At 47.8% G+C, this 11,246-nt stretch overlaps 2 protein-coding genes across 16 annotated transcripts in view; one reads left to right on the forward strand and one right to left on the reverse strand.

Moving 5' to 3' along the window:
- The window catches only part of TOX4 (TOX high mobility group box family member 4), a 62,587-nt gene that overhangs the window by 24,946 nt on the left and 26,395 nt on the right, over positions 1 to 11,246 (forward strand). For all 6 annotated transcript variants that reach the window (XM_089905481.1, XM_089905489.1, XM_089905491.1 and 3 more), the window contains one exon: positions 2,187 to 2,294. The gene's annotated coding sequence lies outside the window, so the exon portion shown is untranslated. The remainder of the gene's footprint in view (positions 1 to 2,186; positions 2,295 to 11,246) is intronic.
- The window catches only part of LOC115803651 (sal-like protein 2), a 900,219-nt gene continuing 896,949 nt past the window's right edge, over positions 7,977 to 11,246 (reverse strand). For all 10 annotated transcript variants that reach the window (XM_089905397.1, XM_089905393.1, XM_089905388.1 and 7 more), the window contains one exon: positions 7,977 to 11,213. In XM_089905397.1, the coding sequence (XP_089761523.1) occupies positions 8,269 to 11,213 (2,945 nt within the window). In that variant the 3' untranslated portion in view covers positions 7,977 to 8,268. The remainder of the gene's footprint in view (positions 11,214 to 11,246) is intronic.

The following is an 11,246-nucleotide window of genomic DNA, read 5'->3' on the forward strand; positions in this document are numbered from 1 at the left end:
TCACGCTTCCGGGTGAGGTGAGGCTGTGGTTGCCATGTTGGTGCCTGGCAGAGCTGCCATGTTGCTTACAGCCGCGCATGCGGCCATGTTGAATATTAGGAAATGAGTTCGAGTCGTACTAAGACAGCGCGCGTGGGGCAGCGTATGTAGTCTAGATTTTGGAAATGAAGGATCACTAATTCCTTTTGACAGTTTGGTACTAACATACCTTTGCCGCTGAAGGTGTAGCTTCATGTTTCCGTGCACTTGTTTACAAAAATATAGCCATTACGCATGCATATTTGAGGGAGGAGAACTGATGGAGCAGAGATACTATAATGAGTCTACAAATACATATTCTCACTCTTCTTGCTTATACCAAATCTACAAGTATCATGTGTAATACATTAAAATAGAGTCCTCAGGGAATTCCTTGGTGGTCCAGTGGTTAGGACTCTGCGCTTTCATTGCCAACGGAACAGGTTCAATCTGCGGTCGGGGAAATAAGATCCCAAGCTGCTCGGAATGCATGCATGCATGCATAAATACATACATACATACATACATACATACTCAGAAGGAGGCACTAGAGGGCTCCTGAGGTTCTGGTTGAGCTGTGTTTCTTATTCTGAGAGCTGGTTGTATGAATACGTTGTTTGTGAAAATTAACTGAGCCAAACATTTTGGTATGTGCACTTCTCTGTGTAGTAAACTTAAAATTTTCGTTTTTTTAATGAGGTTCTCTGAATGGAAGCATTTGAGAACCACTGATTTATCAAGCCTACGGAACGCCAAACACTGCCAGAAAGAACAGCTTAAGAAGGCATGGCCCCTGCTTTCAGAGCTTCTGGTATGGTAAAGGAGCTAAGACCCAGTTTATTGATATTGAACCATCTTTACAGACTAAGGCAGCACCGAGCATAGACTTAAAAAACAAACGTGATTGCAAAGAAGGGAGGACTCCAAGCCCAGATGACCCTTTGGCAAGGAGGTGACATCAAAGTTCAGGCTTGGAGTGACAGCTAGTACTTCAGTAGGTGAAGCTATAGGAAAGAATTCCAGGCTAAGAACATGATAAAAGCAAAGGTCTAGACTAGATGTAGAAAAGCATGATGCGTGCCGTGCTGACCCAGATTAATTTTGCTAGAACACAGAGAATTATTTTTGGGAATTTGGGAGAATATTTGTTTCCATATTTGAGGCCAAATTGCAAAAGGTACATGTTACCTGAGTAACGAGCTTGCAATTTATTCAGCATACAACAGGGTACATTTTAAGGTTTGTGAATAGGGAACATTTTAGGGAATCTGGTGTTATGGTTGAATTGAGATGGGGAGAAAAGTTTAGAGATAGGGAAAATAATTAGTAGCCTATTGTTAACTGTTTGATGATAGGACCTTTAAGTCAGAAGCTATCTATGTATAGTAATGGAAAGGAAAGGGTGAATATGAAGGGAGACTACTGAGAAGAAAGATGTGTGTGTTTTGGAATGTGGCAGTGTCATTAATTTATTCAGAAAATATTTATTGAGTGACTACTATGTGCTAGGAGGTACTGTGGAGATTTAGTAGTGATCAAAATATCCATTTCCATATCATTTTCTGAATTTAAATTTACCTAGTAGATAATTTACATTGTCTTTATTTATTTATTTTAATTTTATTTTTGGCTGCATTGGGTCTTTTGTTGCTGTGCGCAGTCTTTCTCTAGTTGAGGCGAGCGGGGGCTACTCTTTGTTGCAGTGCGCAGGCTTCTCATTAGGGTGGCTTACCTTGTTGCAGAGCACAGGTGCATGGGCTTCAGTGGTTATGGCACACGGGCTCAGTAGTTGTGGTACACGGGCTCAGTAGTTGTGGCTCGCAGGCTTAACTGCTCTGCAGCATGTGGGATCTTCCCGGACCAGGGCTCGAACCCGTGTCCTCTGCATTGGCAGGCAGATTCTTAACCACTGAGCCACCAGGGAGGCCGCCCTACATTGTCTTTTGAGATGTGTACCTTTATATATGAGCATTGAGATAGAGGACACAGAAATGAATGTGGGCTCATATGAGCATATCTGGACATTTAATTCTCAGGATTATACTTAATTAGAAGGAAAAAATTCCATCTTGCTCAGCTGAAATACTCTTGGCAAAGTTGGCTGATGTGAGATCATAAAAGACTACTTCCAAGGGCCTGCTCTACCTAAGGTTTTTTTTTTTTGGCAGCAACCTGCGGCACACGGAACTTACCTGACCAGGGACTGAACCCACATCCCTCGCAGCGGAAGGCAGAGTCTTAACCACCAGACTGCCAAGGAAGACCCTACTTAACAGGTTTTGCTTCCTTTAATAACCTGGGTCTAACAACTACCCTCAAGAGAGTTGACAAGGGATGCTTTGCACTTTCATTTGGGATATATTCTGTGTGGCCCTATGTTTAGACACATGTATTATTACTAAAGTAAGATAATCCCATTATTGCTCTATCAGAGAACTGTTAGAGTTAACTGTTCACAAATCTGAATCCCTCACTTGCTGTAAGATCACTATTTCTTTCAAGGTCCTTAACACATAGAAATGAAATACATAGAAATTATATAGCAGTAAAATTAAATAGTCTTGGGAGAGAAAGACAGTACTGGATATAGCTTTGTAGAAGATGAAGGGGGTTGATTCATCTTAAAGACAGATTTCCACAGGCCAACCCTTAAATTCATAAGCATTTTCGTCTAGGAAAGGAAGAATTTTTCTAGTGGAAGAGATTCAGTCTCTGGTAGAATTCGGGGTACCTAAGACCTGGATTGCCTCCTCTCACCTACAGAGGAAGCCAAAGAAGCTTAAAGTCAGCCAAGTTAAGGCCAGCTCCCAGAAGTCTTTGCTTTCATATTCACTTTGGATAAATTATTACAGTAGTAAATTAGGCAAATTTTAGGAGCACAGGAGGCCACTTAGCATGATCTGCTTATAGAGGGATTTTTTTCTAGACTCCTCAGGACCAGTTTTCAGCTCATAAGAAAGCCACTGCTTTCTTGTGTGCCTACTCTTAGCCAGTCTGTATACAACCCTGAGCAGTACAGGAAGGAGGAAGGAATCTCACCCAGACCTCTTCTAGTCAAAAGAGTGTAAGCCTAGTTGTGAGTAGATGAGTGCTGCATGCACTACATTTCTGAACTTTTCCTCCTATCTGCTGTGGTAGACTTTCCAGAGTTAGCCACAACAATAATGGCTCCCATCCCACATGCCCTTATGCAGTGTGTCTTTGCCACTCTTCCCGATAAGACGTAAAGCTTGTTTCCCCTCCTCTTGAATCTGAACTGGTTTTCTGACTAGCTTTGGCCAAGAGAAAGTGGCAGAAGTGATATTCTTTGAGTTTCAGAGTCTAGGCCTTAAGAGGCCTTGAAGCTTCTGCTTTTGTCGTCTTGGAGGCCTAGGCCTTCATGGAAGTCCAGTTATCCTAATAGCTAGGCCATTTGAAGAGAGAGTGAGGGAGAGGGAAAGGGAGAAGGAGAGGGAGAAAAAAGGAGTGAGAAAGAGACAGAGAGAGAGAGAGAAATCCTAGAGATTGAAAGATATCAAAGAGTTCCTGGAGAATGAAAAACTCTAAGGAAAGAGACTGCAGTATTCCAGCCATTCAACTGAGGGGCCAGAGGTGAGTGAGGCCATCTTGGATCTTCCAGCCCGAATTGAAGCTGCTGAGTGAGCTCAGCCCTCACCACATGGAATATAGACAAGTCATCCTAGCTGAGGTCTGTTGGGACAACCCATGGACTCACAAGCAAATACATAATTATTGTTTAAGACACTAAGTTTTGGATGGTTTGTTACACAGCAATGGGTTACTGAAACATCCACAGTATTGACCAAATACTGCACTTCGTAACTGGTTCTTTGGTCAAAATTTTTTTTTCTTCACTTTTGTCCTTACTCATTTTTTTAAATTATATGATCAAAAGCAAAGTGTCCAATGGGATTAGTAAATCTGTTGTTAAATTAAACACTAGAAAAGACAAAGAAATGTAAAGGGAAGTCAAAGTTGGGTCTAATGGAGAGACGCTCATGTGAGTTAAGTTTGTTTTGGGGATCAGGAGACGGATGTTCCTTGATTTACCGAGAAGCTCCAGGGACGGTATCCAGAGTCCCAGGAGCAGAAATCTGTGAGAGATGAAAATGTGCCAATAGAATTGAAACCTTTTTTTGGGGTGACACAGGTTGAAATCTGGGAGAAGCAGATGCTGAGAGAGTCAGGAGTCCAAAAGTTTTATTGGGAAGTAACACTTGTAAAAAGAAAAAGGGAAGAAAATGGGATTGGGCAGGGAGAGCTGTCCAAAGCTGTCAGTGATGCAGACATGACAGCCTCTGCCAGACCACTGGAGAGTTCCATAGCAAGAATCGTTCATTAGTCCCATGTTCCCTGGGAATGGCTAAGCCCTGTACCACCCACCACCTTGCTTAGCCTTTGGCCAGGGGTTTGGAGAACAGTAGGACAGCTAGAGGCTGTCAGCTAACCAGGTTTCTTGCAGCTGAGTAGCCAGTTCTTTCTTAAAGGGACATCTCTGAAGTAGCACACCTCTGTATTTGCCAAAGGGGACTTGACGTACCTTATGTAGGTTTTTATATGGTAACTGCATTGGTCCTTAGGTTGTCATATGGATTCAGTTAATATATTTCAGCATGGTTATTAGGAAAACTGAATGTAAGAGAACTGTACGTCCCCGCCCCCTTCTCTCTCTTCGTAACATGAGTTAGTTATTTCCCTTTCTGGAATCCCACAGGCCACTGTGTCTATCACAGTATTTACTACCATGATATAAAAATATGTTTTCATTTTTCTTCTTCCTTGACTGAGCCCCCTTAGGGGCAGAAGTTTGTTTACCTTTGTATCTACCCAACACTTGGTCTCTGAAACAAAATAAATCCTCAAAAATTAACTGAATGAATGAGTGAGGAAGCTGTCTCTTGCTTCTTGTACTAGTGATCTTTTTATCCATCTAGTTTGAACTGAATCCACTATGTATATTTCAGGTAAAGCGTTTCGCAAGCTGCATTTCTTGACATATTCATTTCAGCAGGTTAGAGTTAATTCACCTTCCAAAAGGATGATCAAATGAGAAGTGCTTGAGAGTAAGAAATGGTGGGGTTGAGGGTGGGGATTGGAGGGGACTGCAAGAAGGAAGAAACTGAAGGCTGTAAGAGAGGAATAAACTAAAGGTGAAGAGAGAAACGTAAAAGTTGTAGATCAATGAAAGAATAAAAAGCAGGAGAGGAAAAAGAAGAATGAAAAGGAGACAGAAGGGAAAATAAAGTAGAGCTATGAAGGAGTGGGGTGGGGAGTCCAGCTCAGTGCTGACCTGCCCAAGGAAGCACCCATTAGTAGAAGCCTCACTGACAGCTGTTACCATAATGGGAACTGGCATCTAAAGAGAGGGCAAGTCTAGTTTAATTAGTTAAATGGCATTATCTATGTCCAGTGGGGGTAGGGGAGGTAAAGGGAATAGAAGGATTGGTGACCTACCTCCTTCCATAGGCTGAAAAGAAAAACAGATTTATAAAGCTTTGGTAAGGAATTAAAGAGACAGGAGCTGTTTCTTCTCCAGCCGACTTCACAAGATTGTCATGTCCTATTCACTAGTACCTTTAAAGCGGGACGGGTTTAAAGTTGCCTCCAGGAGGCAACTAGAATCAAACCTCTGTTCTTTACCTTGAATCGAGCCAGTAGGTTTACTCACCTTTCCCTTCAGTCTTCCAGCCAGCCTCACCACTTCAGGAGTCTTTAGTATGTAACAGGAAGCAAGCACCATTCCTGACCACTGGTGGTTAGCACTGAGACTGGGATTCTGCCGACCTGGGTTCTTAATGCAGTTCTGCCACTGATTGGCTGAATGTCTTTAGGCAAATCATTTTACCAGTCCCATCCCTTTAGCATGTGGTTTCAGTGATATAATCTTACAAACGAAAAAAAAAAAAAATTCCGGAGAATGTTCTCTTTAGGAAAGCAAGGTCTTAAGAGTCAAATCTGAACCTTACCATGTTGTGGAGAGACAAAACGAAACAAAAAATATATATATATATGCTTCATTTCATTCTCCCACCTCCAATGCACTTCCTCTGCTAAGAATTCTCCTTTATATTATCTTGTTGGTAGAAATTACTAGGGTTGAATTTTTTTTTCCTGTTTATAACATCAGACCTCAAGTATCATAAAGATGAATTCATCTTGGTTCTGCAGATTAACTGATGTGAGCTAGGCTGGCCTACAGGTCAGGATAGATAGATAAAGAAACAGCTTTCAACCTCCAAACAAAACAAAACAAGTAAAATAAAATACAAAAGCCTGGTGGTGGAAGGTTCTAGGCAAAGAGAAAACCTGGACAGTGGCTATAAACAGTGAGCAAATCCCCTACCTTTTGAGAACACAAACACCATTTCTAAAAGGAAATTACATTCACTGGAGGTTGTTTTAGGACAAGGCTGAGCAAATTAAATATTTCAACACCATATGTTCAGCTTTGGCAGGAGATGTAGGTGGGAAGGGAATCTCAATGTTAGGGAATGCTCATATCACACCCCAGCTGGCTGTTGAAATGAAATAAGGAGAAACACACAAATATTTGGTTAAAACACCTTTAATGAAAAGGGAAAGACACTAACATCTCCGTTGTCTGCTCTTCACATTTTACTATGTTAGGAAACTGGAGCCTACACCTTTGGAGGAGGAGCCATCACTCAAGTCAGTCAATAGCAGAACCCTCACTCCCTCCTCCTCAGAACTCTGGTTCCAAATGATCCTATGTTAAAAGTAAATACTACATCTCATTACAAAACGGAGAGGCAGGGAGGACAGCACCTAGGGCTCAACTCCCAAAGTCTGGGACTCTAAGAACCAGACAGTGGCAAAGACATAAGCCCTGGTCCGTGGACAAGCAAAATGGGAAGGAAGTGGACCTTGAAAGAGGAAGATGAGGAAAATACAAGGGGCCAGGGAATAGCAGAGGGAGTTATCTAAAACTAGAAGCACACTAGTGCTAGGAAATCCCCCATGATCCATGGTGCATTGCTGCACACTAAAGTCACCATTAGTTCAAAAGAACATTCATGAGACCCATCGACCCATCCAATTAAGAGTTTGAGGTCCCCTCCCTTATATCACACCCCTTTCTTAATCACATAGGTTCTCAGCAAGCCCTGTGCTTTAGCAACACTCCTAAACACTCCATTATTCCTTCAGCTAACCCTCATCAACAATGCTCGTTAAAGATATGAACTTCACCTTTCCTTCCCCAAAATATCCATCCCATGGGAGACCTCTCAGCAAGAAATCCACTTGTTTCCTAACTCAGAGGCAAGGATGAAAGATACGACAAGCTCAAAATATCTTGGCATATTAACCAGCCAACACCTTTGCCTTAACGTGACGAAGGCACATTAGTGCCTTACTACTGGGAAGAGTGTCCTATGCCCTTCGTTTCTCCCTACACCCTGGGGCTGAGCCACCAGATACTGATATTGTTGCATCTTCATTGTCGGCACCTTCTGGAGCAGGGGGAAGGAGAAGAAATGTACAGTTTGCTACTTCTCTTCTATGATGGGCTTTCTCAGGCACTGTCTTGGATGCCAGAGGCCAAAAGAAAAGAAGGGGGGAATCTCTTTTCCTTGGCTTCTCTGGATCCCATTGCGGGAGGCAACTTCTCAGCCACAGTTCCTGGGCCAAACAGCACTGGTGGTGTGGGGCCTGAAGGGGTAGTGGAGATGGAGATGGAGCTGGAACTCTGGGGCGTGGTGGGCAGGTCACTTGACAGTAAAGCCGTGTCCTGGTTTCAGCAAGACAGGGAGCCCACCCTCACCAGCTGGGCAGGAATGCCCTGGGACAAGAAGTCCTGCAGGTTGACCTGGTCACCAGAGAGGAGTGGCCCTAGGCCCTCCAGGGACAGCTGCTGGCCCCTTCGGGCTGGGCTATAATTCCAAATGTGGGTGCTCAGATGCACCTGCCAAAGGGAAAGGGAGAGGAGAGGGTAGAAGGGTCATTCCCAGGGAGGGTGGAGAGGGTTCTTCTTGGGAATGTGAAAGCTGTAGAGAATCTATTTTCCTCAGGTACAATGAATGAAGAGGAAAGAAAAGTTTCTCAGGGGGCCACCCCACTGTAAGCACAAGGATTTCAAAGCTCAGGGATTAGAGAAAAGCCACTAGGGACACATCATATAAGAACTCAGAGAAATAGACAAATAAGGGCTCACAGATCTTGGAGGTCCTTCTACAGAGCTCTCAGTTTCTGCCCCCGGGATCAAGGGGCAGCAGGTTCAGAAAAACAGGCTCATGGGATCGTGGGGTCATCTTTTCGGGGAAAGGGGGAGAGCCCTGGGGAAGTGATGGAGGATGAGCAGCCAGGGACCAAGGAAAGAGCAGCAATATTCTGAGGGCCGTGGGGGGCAAAGGGCTGTACCTGGTGGTGAGCCAGCAGCATATGCTTCTTGAGGGTAGCCCGTTCGAGAAAGCCCTGCCTGCAGAAAACACAAGTGAAGAGCGGCCCCTCCTTGGGGTGGGTCTTCTGATGCTCCTCCAGAGCTGCCTGGGTGGGAAAGGTCTGGCCACACACCTCACAGGCCTTTCTGCTACTGCTCTCTCCGGGCTCCTTTCTCATCGCTTCCTGCAGGCTCAGCTCCTCCACCAAGGTGGGGCTGCTGCCTTCCCCTTCTAGGGCCAATGCTAACACTGGGCTGGCGCTCCTCTCCGGTTTGCCCCCCTCTTCTGTGCCTCCTGCAACATCACTGCCGCCCTGCTCCATTGGCTGCGTTCGATCCAGGCTGTCAGGCGGCGGCGGTGGCGGCGGCAGAGAAGGCTGTTGAATCGTTTTCTCATTACTGTCCATCTCCTTCCCAGCTGTGGCCGCTGCCACCATAGTTCCCACTTCCTCCTCTGCCCCGGAGGCCTCTTCTGAATCACCACGCACTGATATCGCCTTCTCACCTCCACTCTCGGAGCCTCTCCCTGCCAGGGAATCTTCATCAGTCACGTCTTCCTCTTCTTCTTCGTCCTCTTCTTCCTCTTCGGACAACTCCTCTTCTGGGGATGGCTGCTGGGATGGCTGCTGGGGGAAGTTCCCCGCCCCTGAGACTGCAGACTGCTCAGGGCCGTTCTCCTGGGCAGTTCCCCCACCTTCAGGGAGCGTGGTACCACCGTTGGGGATCTGGCCCCCCAGGTGCATCCGAACGTGCTGCTGCAGAGTAACAGCATTGGTGAACTTCTTCTGGCAAATGGGGCAGGAGTTCTGGGCCCGGGCAGCTGGACTAGCCTTGTGGCCCACGAAATGTGCACGCAGATTGCCCCGGGTAGAGAAAGCTCTGCCACACACTTTGCATTTAAAGGGCCGCTCACCTCCATGTTGGCCGTAATGCAGGCGCAGCGCTCGAGGACAGCTCAGCACCCGAAGGCAAATGACACACTGGTTAGGTCCCGATGAGGCTGAGGATGAAGTTGCAGGGGCAGAGGTTGTGGAGGCTCCCGAAGCAGTAGAGGCCACTGCCACGGCTCCTTGACGGTCAATCTTCTCTACCAGTTGCTGCAGCTTGGAGGTCTCAGAGGGTGAAGCCCCCAAGGGCTCTAGCACATAAGGAAAGGGGAAGCTACCAGTGGACTTAAAGTGGTTGGTAAGCAGGGCCCAGCTGGGTAGCGAAGTCACCAGCTTACTTAGCTGCATGCGGGTTGCTGTGCCACTTTCTGCCACCCCGGCGATGGCTGAGCCCTCGCTCCCGGGTGGGGTGTTTTCATCAGCTTTACTCTTTGGCTCTACCGCTTTCATGAGCACGAACTTATTGAAAGCAGGGAGCGCAGGAGCCGTGGCTGTGCCTGCCCCGGTGGAGAGCAGCGTCAGGCTCTCTGTGGCACTGAGTGCCGTGGTGGAGGCCACCAGAGGCTTGCGTTCCACACCACCACCTGGCATGGCCGCCTCCTCCTCGGCCTTCTCTGGTGGCACGGACATACCATAGGGCAGGCCGCTGCTGGTGATGACGTAGTCCAGATGCTCTGGTACCGGGTGAGGGTTCATCTGCACGTGCGGGTACTTCTCCCGATGCCGGTGGAAATGCACTTTGAGGTTGCCACGCGTGGTAAAGCGGTTGCCACAGACATTACACTTATAGGGCCTCTCACCTGTGTGGGAACGCAGGTGGATCTGCAGGGCACTGTCACTGCCAAATACTTTGGCACAGAAGCGGCATTTGTGCCGTCCACCAGGCTTCTCCAAGGGACCCATCAATTCCCCATAGCCCAGCTCACCACCTCCATTCTTTGGCTTCAGGAGCCCTGGGGAGGCAGTAGCCTCGAGGCCCCGGGCTGTCCCAAGACACTGTGCTGCCAGTAGTCCCGCGGCGCCTGGGAACGCCAGATGAGGCGAGGCAGCCAGCTGATCTGTGCAGCCTGACAGGGCCGGGGAGGGGGCAGGGGTGGCTTTGTGGCTTCGCCCGACCCCTCCGGCAGCAAAAGGGTGCTGTGACCCCAGTGGATGATAAAGGTGGAAGAAAGCCTGCTTGGGTGTTTCCGCCCCTGAGGAAGAGGAGGTGGAGGAAGGTGCCAGTGTCTTGCCAGTTTGGACAGGCTTGATGGGGCTGAAGAGGGGGAGCAAGGGCTTGGTGGAGGAGACGGCAGCCGTCCCAGGTAACTCGGAGGGGCTGGAAGGGGTGCCCACTGTCTGGCCTAAGGAGCCAAGCAGCAGCACCTGCCGGCAGATTTGCTCAGTCATCTGCATCTGATGGATCTGCCGCTGCTGCAGTACCCGGAGCTCTTCCAAGATCAGAGGGATGTTCAAGTGGCCGCTGCCTACACCTGGGGGCGGAGGAGGAGGTGGAGGGGGTGGTGGTGCAGGAGTGGATTCTGGAGGTAATGGAGTTGCTCCTAGCTTAGGGCTGGCCAAGATCAGGCCCCCACCTCCCCCAGCTGCTGTACCTGTGGCAGCTACGAGAAAGTGTCCCGAAGACTCCTCTCCTCTCCGCTCTGGGCCCCAGGTGGGATCTGTGGGTACAGAGGACCCGGAATCCGAGGGGTTGCTCTGCTCGGCCTCCATGACCTGAGGACTGCTGTGGCCCTCAGGCCGGGGTTCAGAAGAGGTCGAAGAGTTGTTGGGGTTCTCCTGGCCCCCAATTATCACCATTACAGGGGGATCAGGAGAACATGCATTCTGGTGGGCGAGGAATTCGGCTGGGTCAGTGAACTGTGCGCAGCACTTGGCACAGACTTGGGGGTGGTCCTCCTCGCTAGCATCACCTGGGGAGAAGACAAGGAAAGAGCGTGGGTGAT

The sequence above is a fragment of the Delphinapterus leucas genome, chromosome 2 (assembly GCF_059928025.1).
Source record: "Delphinapterus leucas isolate spDelLeu-1000000601 "Yukka" chromosome 2, BTC_Dleu_Yukka2, whole genome shotgun sequence".
In the NCBI taxonomy this organism is placed as follows: Eukaryota; Metazoa; Chordata; class Mammalia; order Artiodactyla; family Monodontidae; genus Delphinapterus; species Delphinapterus leucas.